The sequence below is a fragment of the Anabrus simplex genome, chromosome 11, assembly GCF_040414725.1.
Source record: "Anabrus simplex isolate iqAnaSimp1 chromosome 11, ASM4041472v1, whole genome shotgun sequence".
Lineage (NCBI taxonomy): Eukaryota > Metazoa > Arthropoda > Insecta > Orthoptera > Tettigoniidae > Anabrus > Anabrus simplex.
This window is the reverse complement of record NC_090275.1, coordinates 56878950-56905738: the sequence shown is the minus strand read 5'-3', so window position 1 is coordinate 56905738 and position 26789 is coordinate 56878950. Positions and strand designations below refer to the sequence as shown.

Genomic DNA, 26789 nt, shown 5'->3' with positions numbered 1-26789 from the left:
CCACACTTTTTCGTATGATTACGTCATCAGTTCCAGAATTGTCGTTCACCTTCCTATTTCGAATGGCACGTGGCTCGTTCGGATATCTCTTATATTTTCGGAGTTATAAAAAATGCTTGATACAATAAATATCATTGGGTCATGTAGCTATCAGGTTGTGTTCGGATTATAGCGGATTCAAACCCCGCGGTAGGCAAACCTGAAGATGGTTTTCCGTGGTTTAAAATTTCGACACCCGTCAAATGCTGGGTGGTGGTGGTGATTACAGTTTTAAGAGCAAGTATAACTAGGCAAGCATCCTCTATTAAAATTAATCAGAGGGGAAAATTAGAAGGTATCGGCCAAAGAAAGACAAGGGCCACGAATGCCTAGGCCTTCATTGGGATCGGAAATGCTGGAGCTGTACCTTAATCAAGGTCACGGCACTTCCGTCCTACTAGCTATTCCCTATCTCATCGTCGTCATAAGATCTATCTCTGTCGGTACGAGTAAGGCAAATTGCAATAATAACAATAAATATGCCATTGCTTCTCCGCCAGCCGTAGGTACTTACCTCAGATCCGTACTAATTTATAAGACTTTTCACATGAAACCCAGCTGTGATTGTCATCGTTAAGGATATTCGTTGCATTAAGACCTGCTCATTGTCCATCCCGATATGACAGTTCAAGCTTTTGGAACTTATCAAAAAGAAGGGAGACGGGCATCTTTCCAAATGATGGTACCTGAGCACGCAGTAAATACGCGAAGACAGTCCAGAGAACAGCAATATCTCCACGCAGATTCTGGCCATAACCCTGCCCAGAATCAACGCATCCTTACAACCCTAACTACCAGGGTTAGGAAGAATTTGTGAAATGTCTGCACTACAAGAGGAAATTAACACCATGAGAACCACCTTTGACAGCAATGGTTACAGCAAATCTTTGATCCCTATGATTCTGAAACCGATATATAATCGGACGTCTGATGAGAAAAAAAAAGATGTAAGAGGAACTGCTTACCTACCTTACATATGTAACACAACGAATCGTATTACTAAAATCTTAAGTAGGTTGAATATACGAACTGTATTTGGAACTTTACTTAAGATTAGGCAACTCTGCGACCAGCTAAGGACAGTTTGCTTAAATTGCAACAACCAGGTATCTACAGAGTTCCCTGTACTTGTGGCAAGGTTTATATTGGGCAGACTTCGAGAAAGATGATCATCATCTTCATCACCTGGTCATGATGTCACGTTCTTGCCCGTATAAAACAATATCGCCCCAGAGTCATCGGGGAGGCGGTTGAAATACGTAAACACCTAGATAATTTCACCAGCGATACAGGCTACAACCTCAGTGAGTCATGGCTACGTATTATCAGAAAGTGATACTTTACTGCTGCCATTCGTTGTTCCTAGCTTGGGGCTAAAATGGCGTCCCTATTACATCTTAGGGCAAGACCGACTCCAATCCTCAGACCTTAATGTCACTCTCGATCGTACAAAAATGGCGAATTGAGTAGCCGGACATGAGAGAAATGTGGGTTTGTTTTGGTTTGTTGTTATCGTATGTAGTCGGTGTAGAATATAAGTGTGCGAGTGTATTTTATGAGTCAGTGGACACTTAGGATGTGTCATTATACGCAGTAATGTGAGAAAGTATTTGTTTTGGTCGTGTTGTGAACCAGGTTTAAGTCTAACTGCGGTAATGCCTCTCATACAACTACTCTTAAGTTTTCTACGCAATAAAACACTAAGAGAGAAATAGATTAGGATATGCATCGTGATTATTTTGAAGTCAATGAGAAAACGGTAGTGTGCATACATCATTTTGAGAATTAAGTCCGAGGTTAGGGAAGACGTTTCTCTCATTCCAAAAGTGAACCTATTTGTGTTCCTCGAAAATTAAATAAAAGCGAATAAAAGATAATGTACGTGGCTTTCTCACGTCCACGGAATAATCAGGATGTTATCAATATCACCTCAATCAATCAATCAATCAATCAATCAATCAATCAATCAATCAGTTACCAAACATCAGCATTTAGGGCGATCGCGCAAGTGCCATTTTCTCCGTCAATTGTTAACCTAGAATTTTCTTAAGTGATTTCAAAGAATTTGGATTTTCACTGAACATCTCCCCTGCTAAAATATACACACACAATTTTGAGAGAGAAAAATCTTCAAGTATCCAAGTTCCATACATTTGAGCAGTAGTGAGGTGAAAAGGGGGGTAAGTGCAGGGTAACAAACGCTACTCATTATGAGTTTGAGCTTAAATCTCCTGTTCTCGTTGCTTTGGTATCTCAGAGAAGAAAGATCCATCTTTACATGAGTATAGACCGGCCAATACCGATGTAAGTGTGTGACATGGGTAACTCCTAAAACTCTTGAAAGGAGAATGTATGCATTTGGGAGGAAAGTGCTGAGCAAAATCTACGATCCACATTAAAACGCAGAGGCTGGAATATGGGAAGATAGACAGAAAGAAGAAACGTACCGACGTATTTGGGCGGCCGAATATTAGAAAGATGTTAGGAAAGAAAGTCTTCAATGGTCATGGCATGCCCGATGTGCTGAGGGAACTCCTCCAAACCGAGTGCCCAACTCTCAGCCTTATGAAAACGACCGCCAGAAGACGTCCAACTAGGAGGTGGAAGAATCGTGTAATGGCAATGTTGCAAATCGCGGAGCCGTTAACTAGAAAGAGAACGGGCGAAGAAGACGGGCCAACGTCTGTGATAAAATTTTATCTTCGCCTATGTGCCTTATCGGTCCCTTTAGGGCAATAAATGATGGAGAAGAATGAAATTTCAGTGACTCTTTAGCGGTCGGTCGTAAATTGAAATAAAGAATTCAAGCAGACCACCGCTGTTGCAGCAAGGTAGTTTAATTTGTTGAGATACAGAGTCAGAGTCACGTCAGTTCATAGTAAATGATAGTTACTTCACAGATCCAGATGATTTTAATGTAAATAGCATAAGATTATAAAAATACTGTACCGCGGTTATTAGACGCTTCACCCGTTTATTTTCACCCTTAATGCATTCGCAGATTTGTGTTTCACTTACAAACATTTCACCCAAAACGCTTCTCTTGCAAGCGTCCCATATGGGTTTCACACACTGATTTATTAACACCAAGTTATTTGTACACTTAATTCTTTCACCTCTGAAATTGCTCTTGCTGTACACAATTAGTTACATCCCGTCTAGAATCTGATTAAAGACCCGCAAACTGTTAGGTAGTCCTAGAGATGACCTATCTCCTTGAAACTACTGAACCTTTTTGTTACGTTAAAGTATTTCCTGCCTTGACTTTCCCTGCCTCAGTTTCAGCAAACTTGTCATTAATGTCATCTCGCTTGCTGACAATGTCACGAACGACATGGTACTGTTTCTTGCTTACTTTGCGCTGGGATCTGGTATGCCAGCACACCGTTACGTTGCATCTTCTCTGTATACCGTGCTGTGCAGGGTGGACAAATGAGGACAGTAGGAAAGTTCTGCTGCAACTTTAGGTGTCCCTCTGCGCGCATGCGTGCACGGTTGTGTGTGCACTAAAACCACTCTTGATATCTCATTGTGTTTTGCATCCAAAATGCTTCCAAACTGTCGGAGGGATGAAGATGGTTAAAAGTTGAAGTAACTGACGGTGAACATTCTGGGGAGAAGATTCCAGGGAAAATGTGACTTCTTTCAAATTATTCCTACGTTGGAAAGGATGGGGTGAAACATCCGGGAACCACTACAGTTTTGATAAAGTAAAATACAGACGCTACATTCGTCCTGCTGTGTCAGTTGTTTGAAGTTGAGTCTGTTCCCGTGGCAACATTTTAATCAGAAACTCTGTTTCTGGCCTCAAAAATACTCCAACCTCCAGTTTCTGAAGATCTTCGTAAGAGACAACAGGTAGCACCCGGTACTTCCTCAACACTGTTGCCAACACAACAGACATGACCATCTCGGCGTACTTTAACCCAACACATATTCTAGGTCCCGCTCCAAACGGTATGTAGCTGCATGGATGTCGATCATTCGATCGTTCAGGGAGGAACCGATCTGGGTCAAATCTTTCAGGATCTGGAAAGTAGCGAGGATCTCGGTGGACAAAGCAGCTCATTATCAGGCATGAACAACCTGCGGGGAGCGTGCAGGTCATGAGTTCGATCTCCTCGTCGATGTCTCGAGGAATTATTGATATTACAGGGAATAAACGTGTAGTTTCCTGAAACAGAAACAAGAAGAGACATAAATACTCCCATTATTTCTTCTCTGTTTCAACGATTTGTATTCTGGTAGTACTTTGAAGTACCATATCAAACATATAAAACCACATAGCCCTGTAACAACACCACAGTATAAGGCCCAATTCTACCTTGGTGTCTCCAGATCCTTCCCAAACGATAGCAGTTGGACAACTCTGGACCATTTAAGTCAACAACAGAGAGGGGTTACTTACCTATAGGTCAAAAGAAAAAGCGTGAAAAACCAGCAACTGGACATAGAGGCTATGTGAATCAAAACAAGGGAATGTACCGACTTTAAAGGAAAAGATCGATTAAAATTTAAAATAATTTTAATGAATCAGGATTTCAATTAAGTGAACAATAATAACATTTTGGACTTACTATACGATGATTAAACAAATAGAGGAAAATGATTATTACTTTAAAAAGGAAATAATATAAGCTGGGTCGACCCTTACAAAATATAGAAAACAATCTTTTAGATCACAACCTTTGAAAACAGGAAAATGATCAATCATTAACTTAAGTTGAGTTGCAGTGAATTAACCAACAGTAAGTTGAGACTTGTTTCTCCGACATTTCTAGTATGAATTCTGTGAAATAACCGAACGGCCAATTAATGTTACCACGTTTTAGGTGAAATTAGAAGAAAATAACTCAATAAAATTAAATCATAAGAAAGGGGAGGACGTATTTCAATTTAGAAGTTAGAATACAGTCGATATCAACTTAAATCAGAGCACAATACGTCTCGTCATACCGAACCAACATGATACAATCACCAGCAATCATCTGTTTTCCTTCAACAACAAGGAACACACATTTGTTTACGACTGTCACCCATAGAAACGGGTCACATGACACGATAAAAAAAGATGGCTTCCAAATTCTTATTAGATAGTCATCGTCGAAACAACTCTAACTTACCGATTTTCATCAGTGATCCATAAAATTACACTTAACTTGGTGTTACAAGAAAGGCTTTGAAATTAAAAATTTACAATGTACATAAGAAATACGAGTCCCGTTAAAAATGAAACAACACGGCTGCCGAGCGATCTCAAAACAATTTCACTTCTTTGCAGTAAATTAAAACATTTTCCCAATTCAAATATTTTACATTATTACGTTAAACTGAAGTGTTGTTGGCATGCTGAAGATATCTCCGTAGGAAAAGGCAGTCATGCAGAGGTCATGAACTGTACTTACAATTTTCTAAGGTTAAAATAAAATACAAGCAAACCACAATCCAAGTAGAATTTGTGGCTGGTTGACCACAAACTCAACCGGGGTCGAAAATGTTCAACATCTTGCCTCTCCTTTCTCCTTATTGATTGACTTCTTAATAAAATCCGCGACCAGGTACACAAGTCTTCTACAAATCTCACTTACCAAGACAACATCAAAATATTCTCGTACTCGATCGATAATTCCGCTGGCGACTCTGTAGTTCACTGTACACTCCGAGATGGCAGGAGAGTGTAGTTCAGATGGGAGACACAGTCCGGTAATCAGCGCAATTGGATGTTGAACGGCGTTTTGATAATTTCGAGTTACACATACTACAAAATACGTAGTATATGCGCCATAGCCCATAAAACCCTATATAAAACCACATAATGTTAGAATAGTACGTTGAGCTCCGACGATACTCTGCAGTGACCTAATGAAGAAAATGAAATGGCGTATGGCTTTTAGTACCGGGATGTGTCCGAGGACATGTTCTGCTCGCCAGGTGCAGGTCTTTTGATTTGATGCGACCTGCGCGTCGTGATGAGGATGAAATTATGAAGACGACAAATACACCCAGCGCCCGTGCCAGCGAAATTAACCAATGATGGTTAAAATTCCCGACACTGCTGGGAATCGAACCCGTGATCCCTGTGACCAAGGCCAACGCACTAACCATTTAGCCATGGAGCCGGACATGAAGGTACTGGAAACCTTTAGATGGCGTGATTCTGAGTAGTTCTACTGGTGTTAGTAGGTTACGTACTGTACGTCACGTATGTTAGGTTTTTACTTTGCTTCGACTTTGGGTTAGGGGAAATAGGAAATAATATCCCCTGTTTTAAGTATCCTCCACAGTTTTTATATGCATATAGGCCTTGGTATTAGACTCGGTATTTTGTAAAAATTACCTAACACTTTAAGATTCATAGCCTTTTAAATTTTTGTTAAAAATAATAATAATCGCCTATCAGCTTTAATAATCTGAATATTTGCTTTAATACCTTTCCATTATTTGCGTTAATTCTTGAAATTAGGACATTCTTAGGTGCAGTTTAAAATTGTTTACTTTACTATTGTGCAATTCTTGTTAAATCCTCTCGATATTCACCAATGAACGGCAGTTTACATTTCTGTTAGCATGTTGTTGGATAATAATAATAATAATACGCCTACGTAGTATTGTAGCGTAGTTATTAGTTTATTGCTTACTTTATTGTCGTGTGACCCTCGTGCAATAGTCTAGACAAGGACCTCTCAGGGTGCATGCACCTGATGCATGCACTGTGCACGGTGCAAAAGACGACTTCGCTTGGTTCACCAGAGTGCAGGCCCCCACTCCTCGATTTGGAGCAATAGCGCTGTCTCTTTCCCCCACGCCTCTCTCCCTCTTCTTCACTTGCTCCGTAGCGCTCCAAATCCGAGCCGAGTTGAGCCGAGCTTGGCCGAGTAGCCCAGAGACGAAGCGTTGGTCCGAGCCGAGCAGAGTGGGACCGATGCACTGTGCACAGGAGCTCTGCGCCTCAGTTTGCACGCGTGAGATTTTGGGCGTTTGAGAGGCCCTGGTCTAGACAGTATGAATTTCCCTTGATTTTTTTAGTGCATGGAATACGTTATTTCATATTTTATTTATTTTTCCTTTAAGAAGAGTAAAGAATGGCTAAGGAATACATGTGTAGGGACTATGGATATTTACGGGTATTAAGGAGTATGAGGGAAGAGTTGGAGAGTTTGAGGGAGATAATTAGGGTTCTCGCGGAGGTCAGGAATGAAGGTAGGTCTCACCCATATATTGTACAGGATATGGTAGGTGTACAAGACGGATAGGCAAGTACGGGGGAAGTTGAATAATACGGGTGGACTAATGTTTTTAAGAGAAGGAAACAGAGGACAGAATACGCTATTCAGGGACAGATTGCAAAACAGGTATCGCTGAGATGTCGTTATGAACCACTGCAGGTAAACAGCAGCAGGAACATGAGGAAAAGGGAACTGTTGCAGAGAAGGGGAAAAATAGGAGAAAAGGAAATGTGAGAAATACAGAGTAGAGAAGAGGGTAAAGGTGGTGGAACAGTATCATGGGAGGGAGAAAAGGGATGTGGAAATAGGTTCTGCAACCGTCAGGAAAGATAAGGGTAACTTGCAGAGCAGGGTATCAAATGTAGTGCCTGGGGTTGAGATTCTGGTCGTGAGAGACTCCATTGTTAGCCATGTGGGGAAAGTGTGTGGAAGAAACGAAAACCAGGATAGAGAGTTACCAGGAGTTATGTTAGGGCATATGTTGAGAAAAGTAAGGGTAAGGAGAAGAAATTTGCTTTTCACGTTGGTACCAAAAATGTTAGGCAAGCACTTACGGGTACCGTACCAAAATAGTTGGGGATGTGTGGGGTCTGGTTAACGCAGCACGAGACAGGTTTAAGGGAGTTATCAGTACGATACTGTGTAGGAGAGATATTGACTGGGTACTTAAATGTAACTATGGAGTGGGCATGTGGGAATCTGTACATCAAAATAGGTGGGTAGAAGATAGGGATCAGCGTTTGGATGGCATTAACCTGAACCGCAGTGGTGCGTTTTGCTTAGAAGGGATATAGGGAGGTACATTCAGCAAAATTTTGCTGGTCAGTGCATTAATATTTGGGAAAACGCGGGCTATTCCCAAACAAAAAAAAAATGATAATTACAAATGTTTGTGTGGAAAAAAGTGTCTCAAGAATGTCTTCGAAGGATAGTGCCGGAAGTGTCAAAAAGAAGAAAAAGAGAGCTACTGCATTTATGGCCATTTAGAGTTATGGAGGTAAAAACCTATTATTATTATTATTATTATTATTATTATTATTATTATTATTATTATTATTATTATTATTATTATACGTGTCTCTCCATATTTGTATTAATGCTTAATAATAATTATTTGTTGGGTACATTGACGATATACACACTCGAGCTTTCACTGCGTAGATCGCACTTGAAACCTACTTCTCCTATAATTACATAGACCTCACTTAAGAATTTACGATGCGATTACAGTTGTTAGTGAACTCACGCGATATATATTTATACAACATTTGTGAATATTTCATAATTACAAGTTACAGACTTATCAAGTCTTTGCATTGCGCGGGTCGGACGGAGGAAACAGTTCGCCTCTTTGTCTGACGTCATCGGAGCCACAGTACGGCCTGTACATCAGGAAGGCAGTGCTACAAGCTACTCGTTAGTGTCTTGTGTTTACTGTCATCATCTCCGAATGTATCTACAGCGCTACTGTACTAATATGTGAAGACAAAGTCAGACCCCTTTATCTTGGGCACCACTTTAAGTTGAATTGATAGCTTGAGAACCAAAGTAATGAAACGTAAAAGGGTAATTATGTCTTTATATATGTCGGTGGTCTCTTAAACGTGTACAATTAAACAGCTTTGAATATATCGTTGGTGTATATTGGTGACTGGAATTGTGAACAATCGAGCGTTCGGAAAAAGGAACAAGTCTGTCCATCATTCAAATTTCGCGCTATGATCACACGTACCCTGACCTGTACTTTACCACCCACACATTGCCTGGTGAAATCTTTCATCTTCGATATTACAGATTCTCTTATTATCAGGTTGTACATTTTCTCAAGTTAAGTGAAACAAAAGATCAGAGTAAGTATACAGTCAAGGAAAAGTATATGAGGCGCGTCTTACCGTGTTTCTTTTGATATTGTCTTGAGCAAGAACAGCACGAATCCTGCCATTCAGTACTGTTTCACTCTACTGCAGGTGGGTGCTGCCATCTAGATAACTGTTTCGAAAACATATCTGGCGCTTATTTCAAATGTAAACCACATAAACGTTACGAGTGTCCGGAAATAGGAGCAGTCCGCGTATTGGACTCCCTATCCTATTAGGTTGTGTCTCATTTGCGATCACAGCAAAAGTTGTCCCATTTGCGATCACTCCCATTACTGTGGAAAACAAGAATGTGAAGAAAGACCAGTTCGTGTCCCATCTGCGACCACTGTAAAATTATCAGCAGCCTATCAGGGTTTTCCAACGTCCATGCAGCAGGGGGACTGCTAATTAGGGCGTACTCCACACAACCTCTCTCTTGAAGGTTTTTTGAGATCATATTACTCTATAGTTTATAACATACTGTAATTATTCCAGCTGTAGACATCCATCGTTGATGTAGCTTTTGTTGTTATGTTGTTATTTCTGTGCTTACTTAAGACATGCAGGACATTCAGACGAATAAAGGCAATCCTTGTACATATATAATGGATACTCTTACAGAAACTTACGGAAAGGTTAGGGATGTTTGGTGACATGGGTTTTTCATCGCCGTCTTTACATCGCACCGACACAGATAGGTCTTGTGGCGACAATGGGATAGGAAAAGGCTAGGAGTGCGAAGAAAGCGGCCATGGCCTTAATTAAGGTACAGCCCCAGCATTGTTTTGCTTGTTGTGAAAATAGGAAATGGAATTCGAACCCACTATTTCCCGAATGCAATCTCATATTTTCGCTCTATCATTATAGAATTATCATTTCTTCAATTTAATTTAAATATTTTCTTGACATTAATTTCTAGAATCTTGTACATCTGAGCGTACAGACAAAAATTATCATTTTATTTATATATGTGAAAGTAGGCTGAGTGGCCGCGCGTTTTAACGCGCTACAGCCATGAAGCCAAGCTCTATATTCGGAAACGTGTGGGTTCGAACCTCATCATCGGCTGTTCTCATAGTGGTTTAATATTTTCAATTCCAAGCAAATGCCGGCGCAGTTCCAGAGCTGAGTCCCACCCCTTACCCAATTTCATTCACCATAACACATTTCTTCTTCATTAACTCCTCAAATGAGGTTGGTGCCAGGAAGGGCATCCGGCCGTAGAAACATCCTGTATAAATTAATCTCATCTCATTCCGACCCGGTATTAAGAAACGAGACTAAGGGGTAGACATACATACAGATAGATGAAAGTAGGCTAATATTTTGAGCAGCTGCTTACTTAACGTGTCAGTATGATGTTTGAACAGTTTGAGCACTATTTAAGCAGTAATTTAATAGTGTCCCCTATTGTATAAGAAAGTGTAGGTTAACTGTTTTGAGATAAGCAACAATTGCTTCAAAAAGGGTAGCACTATCGAAGAAGCAAAGTGTTACAGCAAAATCCTTTGTTATGAAATTGGAAAGTGTAAAATTCAACGGTTTTATTACGCCCATCTTTTGTTCTACTTCTTAAAAGTGATTTAACCGCATTTACACCCACAACGATCTAGTAACTCTAAATAAAAGGTTCATTTGAGTCCTGTTTATTCTCTGTCAGTCTCGGTATTAACGCATCAGTCTGAAATGGTAAATATAAGTAATTTAATGAGTTTCAACATACGATTCGTAAGAATCCTAATACTGTCTGTAGTTTCGCCAGTTACTTGAGGGATGTGTTCCTGTACCAGTCCTTCAGTAGAGAATTCCCTCGCAGCAACCTGACTGTTTGTATTTCACTGATAAAAGTGATCGCAAATGGGACGACACCTCTTATTATCTTTCTATGGAATTGCTTGTTGTACTCTTGTTGTTATAGTTGTTGTTGTTGTTGTTGGTAATTATGTTTTAACTTTACTTTATTATCACATTAAAATTTAAGAAACGAGATTTCCACTTCCGGAGGTGCATATGGCCCTGAGGTTCACTCAGCCTACACCAAAAATGAGTACCAGGTTAATTCCTGGGGGCAAAGGCGGTCGGGCGAAGAGTTAACCACCCTACCCCATCACGTGCCGAGGTTAACAATGGTGGAAGCCTTTACCTTCCACTCCTCCAAGGGCCTTCATGGCCTGTACGGAGGTGACTTTGCTTTTTTTTATTACATTATTGTAAGTTTTCATTGCCACCGTGATATTTCCCAATTGCGGTGTAATAATAATAATGTATGTCCTAACCCTTGTCCCGTTTCTCCGTGTTGTCGATTATGAGATGGATCTCCGTAGCGAATTTTTATGACCGGATGCCCTTCCGGACTTCAGCCTCATCAGAGGAGATAATGAGATGAAATAAATTATTTGATATATGAAAGTAGGAAGGAAGCGGATGAAAGCCGGTGCCGGCACGCAGCCTACTCCTCTCGAATAGCACCAAGGGGTCTGCTTAAGACTTGACGTCGCCATCGGACGGACGAATCACCATCAACAACGTCATATGCGGAGAGGTTTGGAATTGAATCTAGGCTTTTGGCACGCAATCTAGTGATTAAAAGTAGTATACCACCACGTCTTCTATCCCGCCAGCCAGCATTCTGATGGTAAGACTGTTTTCGACCAACGGGAATCGAACCGGCTATCCAAATAGAAGCAGCTAGATAAATAATTGAAACGGACAGCCCTAAATACAGATGATTGATTGATTGATTGATTGATTGATTGATTGATTGATTGATTGATTGATTGATTGATTGATTGATTGATTGATTGATTGATTGATTGATTGATTGATTGATTGATTGGTCGATTGATTGATTGATTGATTGATTGATTGATTGATTGATTGATTGATTGATTGATTGATTGATTGATTGATTGATTGATTGATTGATTGATTGATTGATTGATTGATTGATTCATTGATTGATTCATTGATTGATTGATTGATTGATTGATTGATTGATTGATTGATTGATTGATTGATTGATTGATTGATTGATTGATTGATTGATTGATTGATTGATTGATTGATTGATTGATTGATTGATTGATCTGCAGCACCACCAAGGGAAATGAGGCAGAGCAGGATGATTCTGATTTTTGCTAGGTGAGTCCTTTCTTTCTTACTCAAACAGTATTAAGCATATAATTAGAATTTGAACTTTTAGGCGGTAAAAAGTATTTTAGGTGCCTACAATAGGCCGCCAAAGATGAAAAAATACGTTCTAAACGTATATTTTATCAGTTTCAATGTTGCTTTTTTTTTACGTCGCACCGACACAGATAGGTCTAATGGCGACGATGGGACAGGAAAGACCTAGGAATGGGAAGGAAGCGGCCGTGGTCTTAATTAAGGTACAGCCCCGGCATTTACCTGGTGTGAAAATGGGAAACCACGGAAACCCATCTTCAGGGCTGCCGACAGTGGGGTTCGAACCCTTTATCTCCCAGATGCGAGCTCACAGCTGCGTGCTCCTAACAGCACGGCCAACTTGCCCGGTCGGTTTCAATTTTACGTATCTTAATAAGCATTTGTCAATTAAAATATAATTTTAATTTACTAAATTGATAATAACCCTTTAGGGGAATTACAAAATGTATTTCCTTCATTTCTCTGCTACAAACGTCACAGAATAGTAATTTACAATCCATCCGGCTCCATGGTTAAATGGTTAGCATGCTGGTCTTCGTTCCAGAGGGTCCCGGGTTCGATTCCCGTCCGCGACAGGAATTTTAACCTTTATAGGTTAATTCCCATGGCTCGGGGGCTGTGCTTGTGTGCCGTCTTCATCATTAGAATTCATCCTAGGTAGGGCCCCATCCTCATAGACGCGCAGCTCGCCTATGTGGTGTCAACTCGACAGACCTGTACCAGGCCTCTTCGGAGATCAAAACATTAAATTTACAGTCTGATGTGAAATGGGGAAACTCCTGTAACCACTGTTTAATTAAAAAAGACTTGGAAGCTGATACTTTCAGCATAAAGCACACACTTGGACAAGCGAAACGTTCTCAGAGAATGAAATTAAGAGTTTTGTTTCCGGGAGGTCAATGGACACTGTCTCCGTCCTCGTGACACACAGACTGCGGGAGGTCCTTAAGGACTTTCGGGAGTGTAGTTTACAGCTTCCCGCTTTCAAGATTTTGTTTAAAATGTATTTCAAGAACATACTGTTCAAGACACTGAAAACGAGTGAGCAAATGTTTTAGTTTCTCCGAATAAATTAAAAGCATGTTTAACCTATTAAGGGATAAAATATAAATTAAATGTGACGTCTCTGGTGTGATCTCAATTTAACTGGTAAGGAAGTGCGAATGACAGAAAGTTGACATTCATAAAGGTAAATATTTAACCTGGGAAGGACAACTGCGTTAGAAAGTAAAGTTACCAACTAGAGAGTAAAAATACCAGACATTGTGCTGATCAAACCAGATGAGCTATATAGAAAAACTGAAGTGATGAATGGTATAAGTGGTAACGAAGCTGTTATTGTAATACATAAAAGTAAATGTGATAGCAAGAAGAGTTAGACAATACCATATGGCTGAAAAGAGGGGCATGGGTTTAAAAAAAAGTATGATCAGTGGAAAATGGTAAACAAAATTGAAAACAGCCCATGGGTTGGGTTTAAACCAATTGTTGCGGAATGTGGAAACGGATACGTTCTTTTAAAGACATTGTAAAGACCCACTGCATTATAACAGAGAAATAAAGAGATTAAGAAGGAGGTGCAAGTTAAAAGTAAATAGAAATAGAAATGGTTGTGGAAGTAAGGAGAAATTGAACGAACTTACTAGGATATTGAAATTAGCAAAAACGTCAGATAACGATAACCAAATGCAAACATAAGTTGGCAGTCATGTGAACTGTAGCCTCCAAACTGTGACGAACCGTTTCATCGAACGATCGACTGTTCGTAGGAAAATTCTCTTTATGAGCGAGAATTAGAAATTCCGCAAAGATTTTAAACATTTGTACTTAAGACTTAGACTTTTAATTTCTCAATAATAAATGCCGAATTTGAGACAATTTGCTTGTTTTTAAACTCGGTTTTGTCATTCTACAAGAAAACTGAACTTACGTTTCTTTAACTTAAGATAGTAGAGAAACTATGTGTATTCTTTAGCTTCCGTCCTTTTAATTTACATATATTTAAAATGTAAAAATCTTGTCCGCCTCTGCGGTGTAGTGGTTAGGGTGATTAGCTGCCAACCCCGAAGGCCCGAGATCGATTCCCGGCTCTGCCACGAAATTAAAAAGTGGTATGAGGTCTGGAACTGGGCCCAATTATCCCTCGGAGGTTAAATGAGTAGGGGGGGGGGTTCGATTCCCCACTCTCAGCCACCCTGGATGTGGTTTTCCGCGGTTTCCCAATTCTCCACACCGGTATGGTACCTAACTTAAGACCACGGCCTCTTCCTTGCCTATGCCTTCCAGTCTTCCCACTCCCCCACAAGGCCCCTGTTCAGCATAGCAGGTGAGGCCGCCTGGACGAGGTAATGGACCTCCTCCCCAGTTGTATCCCCTCGACCCAAAGTCTCGCGCAACCAGGACACTGCACTTCAGGCAGAGGTAGGATCCCTCGCTGAAAAACCAACGCTGGAGGGTAACGGATTAAGAAAGAATGAATGAATGAATGAATGAATGAATGAATGAATGAATGAATGAATGAATGAAAATCTCTTACTTCTTGATGTTTAAAATACAGATTTACCTTTTAGGTTGATTTAACGTCGATTGTGTGTGGAGTTTGTTTGTACTCATTATTAATGAACGTAGCGCCTAATTTTCATGAGGGATAAATCCCCCCCCCCCCCCTTCACTTTGGACTGGCAATTTTTACAATTTGCTTCACTTCACACCGACGCAGGTAGGAATATGCAAGGGCAATGAGTGTGAGGGAAGCGACCGTGACCCTACTTAAGATACAGCCCCAGCATTAGCGTAGTATGAAAATGGAATAAACATGTTCAGGGTTGCCGACAGTGCGGTTCGAACCCACTATCTCCCTAATGCAAGCTGATGGGTACGTAACCCAAACCGCGCAGCTACTCGCTCGGTTGGACTCTAAGTTAGACCACCCCCACTAATTTTCAAAACCCGGCGCCTCTGGTCACTTCACCACCATTCCCTGTCAATCAATTATCCTGTTTCTCCAGTCCACCTCGATACAGCGGTACAAATGTAGGGTTCGTCTCTGCTTTTTTAACGTTTAAAACAGACTGGTGGAGGACTGCCCGATCAATTCTTCTCACTGCCGGTAACAGTTACAAGGCCGTTTACCTGTAGTGCATATTTCTGTTTACCCATGAATATCAGTCTTATTGGTGATATGGATCTTGCATGTTTACATTAGTACCAGCCTAAAGCGTGCGTTTTATTATGGTGGGATGTTAATGTTCTCCACAAAGCCAACTCTTCAAGTCCTCCAGTCCTGAAAGGAAACATGAAATTAAGGCTTACAAAAGGCAAAAACACCATTCTCTTGTACAGTTTGTGGCTTAGCTGAATGTTTATTTTACCCTTATAGACGTATTTGATGTTTATATTATCCTGGATTAAGTAAATACAATACGAAAGAAGCTGTATTAATATTTCTCCTTAGCTGCAGTCGCTTAAATGCGGCCAGTATCCAGTATTCGGGAGATAGTGGGTTCTAACCCCACTGTCGGCAGCCCTGAAGATGGTTTTCCGTGGTTTCCCATTTTCACACCAGGCAAATGCTGGGGCTGTGCCTTAATTAAGGCCTCGGCCGCTTCCTTCCCGTTCCTAGCCCCTCCTGTACCATCGTCGCCGTAAGACCTATCTGTGTGGGTGCGACGTACAGCAACTTGCATTATTATTATTATTATTATTATTATTATTATTATTATTATTATTACTATTATTTCTTCTTTCTATCATAATCCGTTTACCCTCTAGGGTTGGCTTTTCCCTCGGACTCAGCCAGGGATTCCACCTCTACCGCCTGAAGGGCTTTGTCCTGGAGTGGGAGAACTGTGAAGCAGGACCAGTACCTCGCCCAGGCGGCCGCACATGCAATGCTGAACAGGGGCCTTGTAGGAGGATGGGAAGATCGGAAGGGATAGACAAGGAAGATGGAAGGAAGCGGCCGTGGCCTTAAGTTAGGTACCATCCCGGCATTTGCCTGGAGAAGTGGGAAACCACGTAAAACCATTTCGAGGATAGCTGAGGAAGGCAACGAACCCCCCTCTATTCAGTTGACCTCCCAAGGCTAAGTGGACAAAATTCCAGACCTGGTACCACTTTTGAAATTTCGTGGCAGATAAGGAAATCGAACCCGGGCCTCCAGGGATGGCAGCTAATCACACTAACCACTACACCACAGAGGAGGACTTGTATTAATATTGCAGTTTTTTTAATTAACTTACATCAATCCCATTACCAAACTTCACAAGCTGCCACTGTTTAGATATTAAGATGTTAGTTGAAGATAGGATGACATTAAAAGCAGCACCAAACTATGCTATGGTCTGAAGACACAAATAACGACAATCACTTACCTTGATGACTCGAGACAGGTACTTCATCTGTTTAACGTCCTCGGATCGCACATCCCTCTCCCAGTCGTCAGCGAAGACCTCCTTCAGTTCTTCAAAGACAGCAGTTTGTATTGTTGGATGCAACGCTAGTAACAGCAGAGTGAAGCACAAGGTGGTAGCAGTTGTGTCCGTCCCTGCGATCAAAGCGGTGCACACCTCGTCTTTTAACAGTTGTTCATCTAATTCAGCACCTTCAGTTTCGGAACTCCGGAGAAAATTATCTATAATAGAATCCCCTTTCTTCATCCACTCATCGGTTATATTTCCAGACGATTTCATTTCCCGATATTCTTCCAGCTTGCTGCTTAACAGACTGTTACCTCTTTTGTGTAAATTTTCTTCCACTTTTTTCTGTTCCTTCCCCAATGCTGTTAAATCGTAGAAGGCGTCAATCATTAACCAAGGTTTCAATACACGTTGGGAGATCATATGAATTATTCGCCTGATATCGTCTGTCAGCGTATATTTTTCAAGGTCTGTATTCACAGAAGCGCCTATTGCAGTTTCAGATATTGTATAACCAGTAAATGCTACCAATGGTGGCATGAGATTAAACGTGTTTCCATCAGCAAATTTCTTTAACTCATCAACCAAAATTCGGGATCTGTTGTTGAATACTGGTATATATGTATCCAGAACCTTGTACTGCATTGATGGAGCAATAATCCTTCTCTGTTTCTTCCATGTTTGAGAGGTGCATGTGACTAAACCATTTCCAATAAATCTACTGAGTACCTTCATCGTATATCTATCTCTGTTTAACACTCGTGTTTTCACTAATACCTGCTCTGCGTCTTCAGGAGAAGTTACAATTGCGTATAATAATGGCCCAATCCAAAGTTTGAAACAACGACCCTCATTTTGACTCCACTGCTGGTGAAGGATAGCGAACAACTGATGAGGACTTCGAAGACACTGAATTATATTTCCCAGAAAGGGCAATGTCGGTGGTCCGGGGATCTTGTTGCCCAGTTGACGGAGTCGACGTCGTGACCACCAAACCTTAAAGACGAACGCACAGCATAGTATTAAAATGGCGATGCCATAGCCTGCCTTCCAAACGTCTCCCATGTTGGAGTGAACTAAACTGCATCAGCCACTGAACTTCATCTCTTATATGAGCCAGCTAATACCAACAAGGTCGCGGAATTCCCCCTCAGGCTATCTGTAACCTTCGAATATAAAAGATACCTGGGGTGAAGGCCAGAGTCAGGAGGCACTGGTGTTGTGGCGCAGGTGTTAACATAAACCAGAAGATGCCTTCAAACTTATGCAAGTCAATTATTCTGCTTTCCATCGTCAGAAGAATAAGTTAAGTGGCAAGTGAAAAATATTTCCTTTTTTTTCAGGTCTCGAATGAGTTTTCCTTGAACATCGACACAGTCACATTTTCCAAAGCATTCCTTCTTTAGGGCGTACGTTGACACTTACTTGCGTTCCTTCCAGTGTGAATTGTAGTTTAGTTATGTTATTACATAGTACCTTGTTTGCTATATTACTTTGTTATCCTAATGTACGTTAACCCCTTCGATATTTCAGCATTTATCTAAAGGGCGGTTTCCATTCCTATTAGAGCATAGTGGGGTAACATTGTAAAGCTAATTCTAATAATCTGTCTACGTATTTAGCTTTGTTGTGTAATCCTTATATAGTTATTCCGAAATTCAACTTTTAACTACAATTTTAATTTCTGTTTGGGCGTAGTAACAAGTCATTGTAATTTCGATACGTCTGAACGCATTTTAGAATTATTGTAGTGTAGTTAATTTAATAGATTTAACGTGCGTAGTATATTACAGCGAAATATTTGTATAGTAGGGGAAATATCTCTCTAGACATTTAGACCTTACTAGAATTCCATTGTCGTAATTGTTGTAAGATAGACTTAATTGCAGTTTAGAATTGTAGCAAAAATATTGTTTTTAGGCAGTATCTTGTTTGCCTTATTCAGCATAGCAGGTGAGGCCGCCTGGACGAGGTAATGGTCCTACTCCCCAGTTGTATCCCCGATCCCAAAGTCTCGCGCAACCAGGACACTGCACTTCAGGCGGTAGAGGTGGGATCCCTCGCTGATCCGAGGGAAAAACCAACCCTGGAGGGTAACGGATTAAGAAAGAAAGAAAGAAAGAAAGAAAGAAAGAAAGAAAGAAAGAAAGAAAGAATGAATGAATGAATGAATGAATGAATGAATGAATGAATGAAAATCTCTTACTTCTTGATGTTTAAAACAAATTTACCTTTTACGATCACTTTACATCGATTGTATGTGGATTTTGTTTGAATGAACGTAGCGCCTAATAAAACAATAGTGTGTTTTTAAATCAAGTACTACTGATTCAAAGACACCCAAATCTGCATTTTCATGAGGGTTAAATTCCCCCCCCCCTCCCCCTTTTGGACTGTGAAATTTTATGATTTGCTTTACGTCACACGGACGCAGATAGGGCTATGAAAGGGCTAGGGGTGTGAAGGATAGTATGAACATGGAAAAACATCTTCAGAGCTGCCGACAGTGGGGTTCGAACCCACTATCTCCCAAATGCAAGCTGATGGCTACGTAACCCAAAAACGCGCAGCTACTTGCTCGTTTGGACTGTAATTATCAAAACCCGGCGCCTCTGGTCACTTCTCCACCATTCCCTGTCAATCAATTATCCTCTTTCTCCAGTCCATCCTCGATACAGCGGCACAAATTAGAGTTCGTCTCTGCTTTTTTAACGTTTAAAACAGGCTGGAGGAGAACTGGCCGATGAATTCTTCTCACTACCGGTAACAGTTATAAGGTTGCTTTCCTGTAGTGCATACGGACCTACCTCGATATCTCGAACCTTCTTCTTCTTCTTCTTCTTCTTCTACTACTACTACTTCTTCTTCTTCTTCTTCTTCTTCTTCTTCTTCTTCTTCTTCTTTATCCGTTTACCAATCCTACTCGTTGGCTGAATGGTCAGCGTGCTGGCCTTCGCTTCAGAGGGTCCCGGGTTCGATTCCCGGCCGAGTCGGGGATTTTAACCTTCATTGGTTAATTCCAGTGGCCCGGGGGCTGGGTGTTTGTACTGTCCCCAACATGCCTGCCACTCACACACCACACATAACACTATCCTCCACCACGCTAACACGCAGTTACATGGCAGATGCCGCCCACCTTCATCAGAGGGTCTGCTTTACGAGGGCTGCACTCGGCTAGAAATAGCCACACGAAATTATTATTATTATTATTATTATTATTATTATTATTATTATTATTATTATTATTATCCGTTTACCCTCCAGGGTCGGTTTTTCCTTCGGACTCAGCCAGTGATTCCACCTCTACCGCCTGAAGGGCTTTGTCCTGGAGTGGGAGAACTGTGAAGCAGGACCAGTACCTCGCCCAGGCGGCCGCACATGCAATGCTGAACAGAGGCCTTGTAGGAGGATGGGAAGATCGGAAGGGATAGACAAGGAAGAGGGAAGGAAGCGGCCGTGGCCTTAAGTTAGGTACCATCCCGGCATTTGCCTGGAGAAGTGGGAAACCACGGAAAACCATTTTGAGGATAGCTGAGGAAGGCAACGAAACCCCCTCTACTCAGTTGACCTCCTAAGGCTGAGTGAACTCCGTTCCAGCCCTCGTACCACTTTTCAAATTTCGTGGCAGAGCCGGGAATCGAACCCGGGCCTCCAGGGGTGGCAGCTAATCACACTAACCACTACACCACAGAGGCGGACATCTCGAACCTATTCCTATTCTTCACGTGTATTTATTTCTCTATCACTCGAAATTCGATTACGCGAATTTCTCGATTTTTCGAAGCAAACATTTCCAACCTTGAAGCCAAAAATACCCTGTAACTCGAATTTTGTGTAACATTAACTGTGTAATACGGCTTTTTTTTTTTTTTGGTTTGTGAGGAACAGTTCAGTGATATGACGGCAACCAAAAAACTATAACTTCCAGTAATCGGAAAATCGGCGAAACCTTGATGTTTCTCAGGTGTGAATTAATTACCGGTCACATACCAAAGCAACCCCCGAAGTCGCGGATGACAAGCTCCATTTATGAATCTCGGCTGACCGAGCTCGATAGCTGCAGTCGCTTAAGGGCGGCCAGTATCCAGTATTCGGGAAATAGTAGGTTCGAACCCCACTGTCGACAGCCCTGAAAATGGTTTTCCGTGGTTTCCCATTTTCACACCAGGCAAATACTGGGGCTGTACCTTAATTAAGGCCACGGCCGCTTCCCTTTCCTGTCCCATCGTCGCCGTAAGACCTATCTGTGTCGGTGCGACGTAAAGCAAGTAGCAAAAAAAAAAAAAAAAAAAAAAAAAAGAATCTCGGCTGCGCGGTATTGGGGAGAAGTTTCAACGTGAAGGGAGGAAACGTTAACAGTAACAAACAGAAGAGATTAAATGATTTTTTCCAAAGGTCTTAATGGAGGTATGTTTCTTGTTTCACTTCTGTATGTACTGTATCCTGTCTTCTAAAAAGTTACTGGTTATAATTAAAGTGATGCCGTAAAATAAGGTTTATTTGTAAATATTTCAATACTCTTATAAATAACTAGCTGTGACACATGGCTTCGCTCGCGAGGATTTCTTTTTTTTTTTGCTAGTTGTTTTACGTCGCACCGACACAGATAGGTCTTACGGCGACGATGGGACAGGAAAGGGCTAGGAGTGGGAAGGAAGCGGCCGTGGCCTTAATTAAGGTACAGCCCCAGCATTTGCCTGGTGTAAAAATGGGAAACCACGGAAAACCATTTTCAGGGCTGCCGACAGTGGGGTTCGAACCTACTATCTCCCGAATACTGGATACTGGCCGCACTTAAGCGACTGCAGCTATCGAGCTCGGTAGATTTCTAAGTTGATAAAAATTGTTCCTCGGTACTGCACTAAGACAATATCTGAAAATCCCTAAAGTATGAAAAACTCGCCGAAAAATTGCATTTCATTTCCCCCAGAACCTCTTTGTAAACTATGTTTTTGGCATTGCCTTTGGGGGCTAAGATGACCGGGCTACTGGCAGAACTAAGTCTGGAACATGCAACATGGAACTCTTCATATTGTGAGAAACAGTCAAAGAAAGGGGGTTTCTTTATTTCTAAAGGAGATTACAAATACCGATTTTCACGCCTGTAACATGTTAAGTTTATGAGATATACTACTTTTAAAGACTACCCTACTCCATGGCTGAGAGTTCATTGTTGAGGTCTTCGGTTCACAGAGTTCCGGTTTCGATTCCGGGCTGGGTCGGATATTTTAATGGCGTGTGATTAATTCTTCTGGCTCGAGGACAGGTTGTTAGTGTTTGTCCCAACACTCTCCTCTTCATATTCACTCAACACACCACATTACCAACCACAACAGGAATACGCAATAGCAATTACATCCTTACACATTGGGTTGGTGTCAGGAAGAGCATCCAGTCGTAAAACAGCGTCAAATCCACATGTGCAACACAGTTCGCACCCGCAACGCCACAGATGTGGGAAAACCGGTGGAAGAGAAGAAGATACTCATTTTAAAATATCACCCGCTTTTTAAATAAATTCACCCCCTTAAGTGGATTTTCCAGAAAAAGTGCGTTCATTTATTTTTAAAAGAGATTCCAAGTACGCCCTACCAATTTTAACGTCTTTAACATCTTCCGTTTCTGAGATATATGTATCCTAATATAAAGAATTCATCTCCTTTCTGACTTCTTTTCAACCCTCACCCCTTAAGTGGATTTTCTGAAAACAAACATTTGTGTTCTTTTATTTTAAAGGAGATTCCAAATACCAAATTTTATGTCTGTAACATGTTAGGTTTTTGTGTTATATTGTAGATAATCTCGCTGCTGTAAGCATACTGGAGTTGGTGTTGCCATGATTACGGCAGTTCATTTCTTTATCCGATTCTTAGAGTTCATTCCATGTTAAGAAAACAGTATTGCTCTTATATCAACAGGGTTGCAATATCGAACGGCTCTGCTCAACACCATCACGGGAAAACGGCGGCACATAAATTTGTGAAATTCAGTATTTAAGTTCGAGACAAAAAAGCGGAAGAAACTTTTTTTTTTTGCTAGGGGCTTTACGTCGCACCGACACAGATAGGTCTTATGGCGACGATGGGATAGGAAAGGCCTAGGAGTTGGAAGGAAGCGGCCGTGGCCTTAATTAAGGTACAGCCCCAGCATTTGCCTGGTGTGAAAATGGGAAACCACGGGAAACCATCTTCAGGGCTGCCGATAGTGGGATTCGAACCTACTATCTCCCGGATGCAAGCTCACAGCCGCGCGCCTCTACGCGCACGGCCAACTCGCCCGGTGCGGAAGAAACTAAGCTACAAATTAATGTTATGAACTAAAGGGGACAGGAGGTTTACAGGGGCTATTTTTGGTTTGTACAGAATCTGAAGTAAACTACGACACATAAAAAACATCAGCATTGAAGTGTAAGGCCAATTGGGGGAGAAAATAGACAAACAATTTTTATGGGCTCGAGGGGTAAGGGATGCATTTAATTGCATTTAATAAATTTCTCCAGGCAATAAAGGCTAGAAAACAGACACAACAAATAAATACTGTAGATGACTCTACAAAAGCTCACAGCATTAATGTTAAGGAAAGAAATCACACACGTAAGCTTATCGCATAACTCTCACTCAACACAAGACAATTACACACTGATTTAAAGCGTAAAAACACACACGCAACAAATAAATACTGTAGATGACTTCATTGCAGAAGTGAGTTGCCGGCGGTTCAGACAGGGAAAACACGAGGCTTGTAACTGAACAACACAGAAGAAGGAAAAGGAAGGAAGGCAACAAAGCGATGGCTGTTTCCGCCATTGTGCGTCCGCCCTACAAATGTATTTATGAAAAAGAAAAGGTTATGTAGTTATTTTAATAACTTGAGGGCAAAAATGCCTCATCCCTTTTATCTATCTTTCTTAATACATTACGAAGTGCAGTGTAATATCTCTCAATCACGAGGAATTATGTGTGTCTCGGAGGGGGTGTGTTCACTCTTTGTAGGTCCATAAGAGCAATACTGTTTTCTTAACGTGGAATGAGCTATAGAGCAGGGGTTGTGTGGTGCCAATATCTCAATAACGGTTGGTTTTAGGGCAAAAAACGTGGTTTTCGGGCCAGTAGGGCTTACCGTGTCTTGTTCTTTGCGTCAAGGGGCTTAAAATGAGCTTTGTCTCGTCCTTGTACGACAAATTCGATATTTCGCCTGTATTAGCCTAGTATTTTTATACCTCCCCACGGCACCCCCTCCCCCCTTCGAATTTATTTGAAAATAAAATGTAGCCTATAGCACTCACGGATAATATATCTTTCTATTAGTGAAAGAATTTTTAGAATCGGTCCAGTTGTTCCTGAGATTAGCCATTACGTACAAACAAACTTTACCTCTTCATATATTAGCATAGATGTATTCAGTATAAGCCCGTAGATACATATGATTCAACTATGGTATACATGCTCAAAAACGGTATTCTCGATATCTCGAAATTTCGATAACTCGAAATAAAATTTAGCTACCGAGGTGATTCGAGATATCGAGTTCCACTGTATTTCTGTTTACCCACGGAAATCAGTCTTATTGGGAATATGAATCTTGCATGTTTACATTAGTACCAGCCTAAAGCGTGCGTTTTATTATGGTGGGAAAATGTGTTAATGTTGTCCACAAAGCCAATTCTTCAAGTTCTCCAGTCATGAAAGGAAACATGAAATTAAGGTTTAGTAAAGGCAAAAATACCATTCCCTTGTACATTTTGCTGCTTAGGTGAATGTTTATTTTACCCTTATAGCCGTATTTGATGTTTACGTTATCCCGAAATGAGGAAATACAATACGAAAGAAGCTGTATTAATATTTCTTCTACCTTAATCCGTTTACCCTCCAGGGCTGGCTTTTCCCTAGGACCTAGCGAGGGATTCCACCTCTACCGCCTCAAGGGCAGCGTCCTGGAACGTGAGACTTCCGGTAACTGGGAAGCAGGACAAGTACCTCGCCCAGACGGCCTCACCTGCAATCCTGAACCGGGGCCTTGTAGGAGGATGGGAAGATCGAAAGGGAGAGACAAGGAAGAGGGAAGGAAGCGGCCGTGGCCTTAAGTTAGGAACCATCCCGTCATTTGCCTGGAGGAGAAGTGGGAAACCACGGAAAACCACTTCGAGTATGGCTGAGGAGGGAATCGAACCCCCGTCTCTCCTCTACACAGTTGACCTCCCGAGGCTGAGTGGACACCGTTCCAGCCCTGGTACCACTTTTCAAATTTCATGACAGAGCCGGGAATCGAACCCGAGCCTCCAGGGATGGCAGCTAATCACACTAATCACTACACCACAGAGGCGAACTTGTAATAATATTGCAATTTTTAAAATGTAACATACATCAAACCTATTACCAAACTTCACGAGCTGACACTGTGTCGATATTAAGAGGTTAGTTGAAGATAGGGTGACCTATGCTATGGTCTGAAGACACAAATAACGACACTTACCTTGATGACGCGAGACAGGTACTTCATCTCTTTAACGTCCTCGGAGCGCACATCCCTCTCCCAGTCGTCAGCGAAGACCTCTTTCAGTTCTTCAAAGACAGCAGTTTGTATTGTTGGGTGCAACGCTAGTAACAGCAGAGTGAAGCACAAGGTTGTAGCAGTTGTGTCCGTCCCTGCGATCAAAGCGGTGCACACCTCGTCTTTTAACAGTTGTTCATCTAATTCAGCACCTTCAGTTTCGGAACTACGGAGAAAATTATCTATAATAGAATCCGCTTTCTTCATCCACTTATCGGTTATACTCCCAGACGACTTCATTTCCCGATATTCTTCCAGCTTGCTGCTTAACAGACTGTTACCTGCTTTGTGTAAAATTTCTTCCACTTTTTTCTGTTCCTTCCCCATAGCTGTCAAATCGTAGAAGGCGTCAACCAGTAACCAAGGTTTCAATGCACGTTGGGAGATCATATGAATTGCTCGCCTGATAATGTCTGCGATGGAATCTTCTTCAAAATCTGTATTCATAGGAGCGCCTATTGCAGTTTCGGATATTGTATAACCAGTAAATGCTACCAATGGTGACATTAGGTTAAACGTGTTTCCATCAGCAAATTTCTTTAACTTATCGACCAGAATTCGGGATTGCTTGTTGAATACTGGTATATATGAATCCAGAATCTTGTACTGCATTGATGGTGCAATAACCCTTCTCTGTTTCTTCCATGTTTGAGACGTGCACGTAACTAAACCATTTCCAATAAATCTACTGAGTACCTTCATCGTATATCTATCTCTGTTTAACACTCGTGTTTTCACTAATACCTGCTCTGCGTCTTCAGGAGATGTTACAATTGCGTATAATAATGGCCCAATCCAAAGTTTGAAACAACGACCCTCATTTTGACTCCACTGCTGGTGAAAGAGAACGAACATCTGACGAGGACCTCCAAGACACTGAATTATATTTCCCAGAAGAGGTAATGTTGGAGGTCCGGGGATCTTGTTGCCCAGCTGACGAAGTCGACGGCGTGACCACCAAAACTTAAAAACGAACACACAAGAGAGGAGAAAGATTGCAATGCTATACCCTGCCTTCCAAACGTCTCCCATATTGGAGTACACTTAACTGCAGCAGTGACTTCACTGCTTCTCTTATATAAGCCAGTTCCACGATGAAGGTCAAGGAATTTGCTCTAGGCCTACCCTTATGCTCGAGATGCAAGATTATCTTGAGTTAAGGTGAGGGTCAGCAGACATTGCTAACGTCGCGCAGGCGATAATATACAGTATGTCTGAAGAAGTTTTCAAATGTGTGGAAGCTAATTATTCTGGTTTCCAACATCTGTAGAAATTGTGGCAAGTGAAAAATATTTGCCTTTTTCCGATCTTGAAGAATTTTCGTTGAACTTCAACAGTCTCATTTTTCTTCTTCTTTCTTTCTTTGTTTCTTTCTTTCTTTCATTCATTCTTTCCTTCTTAATCCGTTTACCCTCCAAGGTTGGTTTTTCTCTCGGACTCGGCGAGGGATCCCACCTCTACCGCCTCAAGGGCAGTGTCCTGGAGCTTCAGAATTTGGGTCGGGTATACAT

At 41.4% G+C, this 26789-nt stretch overlaps 1 protein-coding gene across 2 annotated transcripts in view; it reads right to left on the bottom strand.

Moving 5' to 3' along the window:
* Positions 1-26311, bottom strand: part of LOC136883132 (cytochrome P450 4C1-like) — a 105112-nt gene extending 78801 nt beyond the window's left edge. Inside the window, exons 1-2 of one of the 2 annotated variants that reach the window (XM_068229704.1) lie at positions 25201-26311; positions 3099-4213 (exon numbers count right to left, since the gene is read on the bottom strand). In XM_068229704.1, coding sequence (XP_068085805.1) covers positions 3764-4213; positions 25201-26310 — 1560 coding nt within the window. In that variant the 5' untranslated portion in view covers position 26311 and the 3' untranslated portion in view covers positions 3099-3763. Of the gene's footprint in view, positions 1-3098; positions 4214-25200 lie in introns of those variants that run through there. The other variant, XM_068229703.1, reaches the window with a different exon arrangement.
* Positions 26312-26789: the final 478 nt, after the last annotated feature.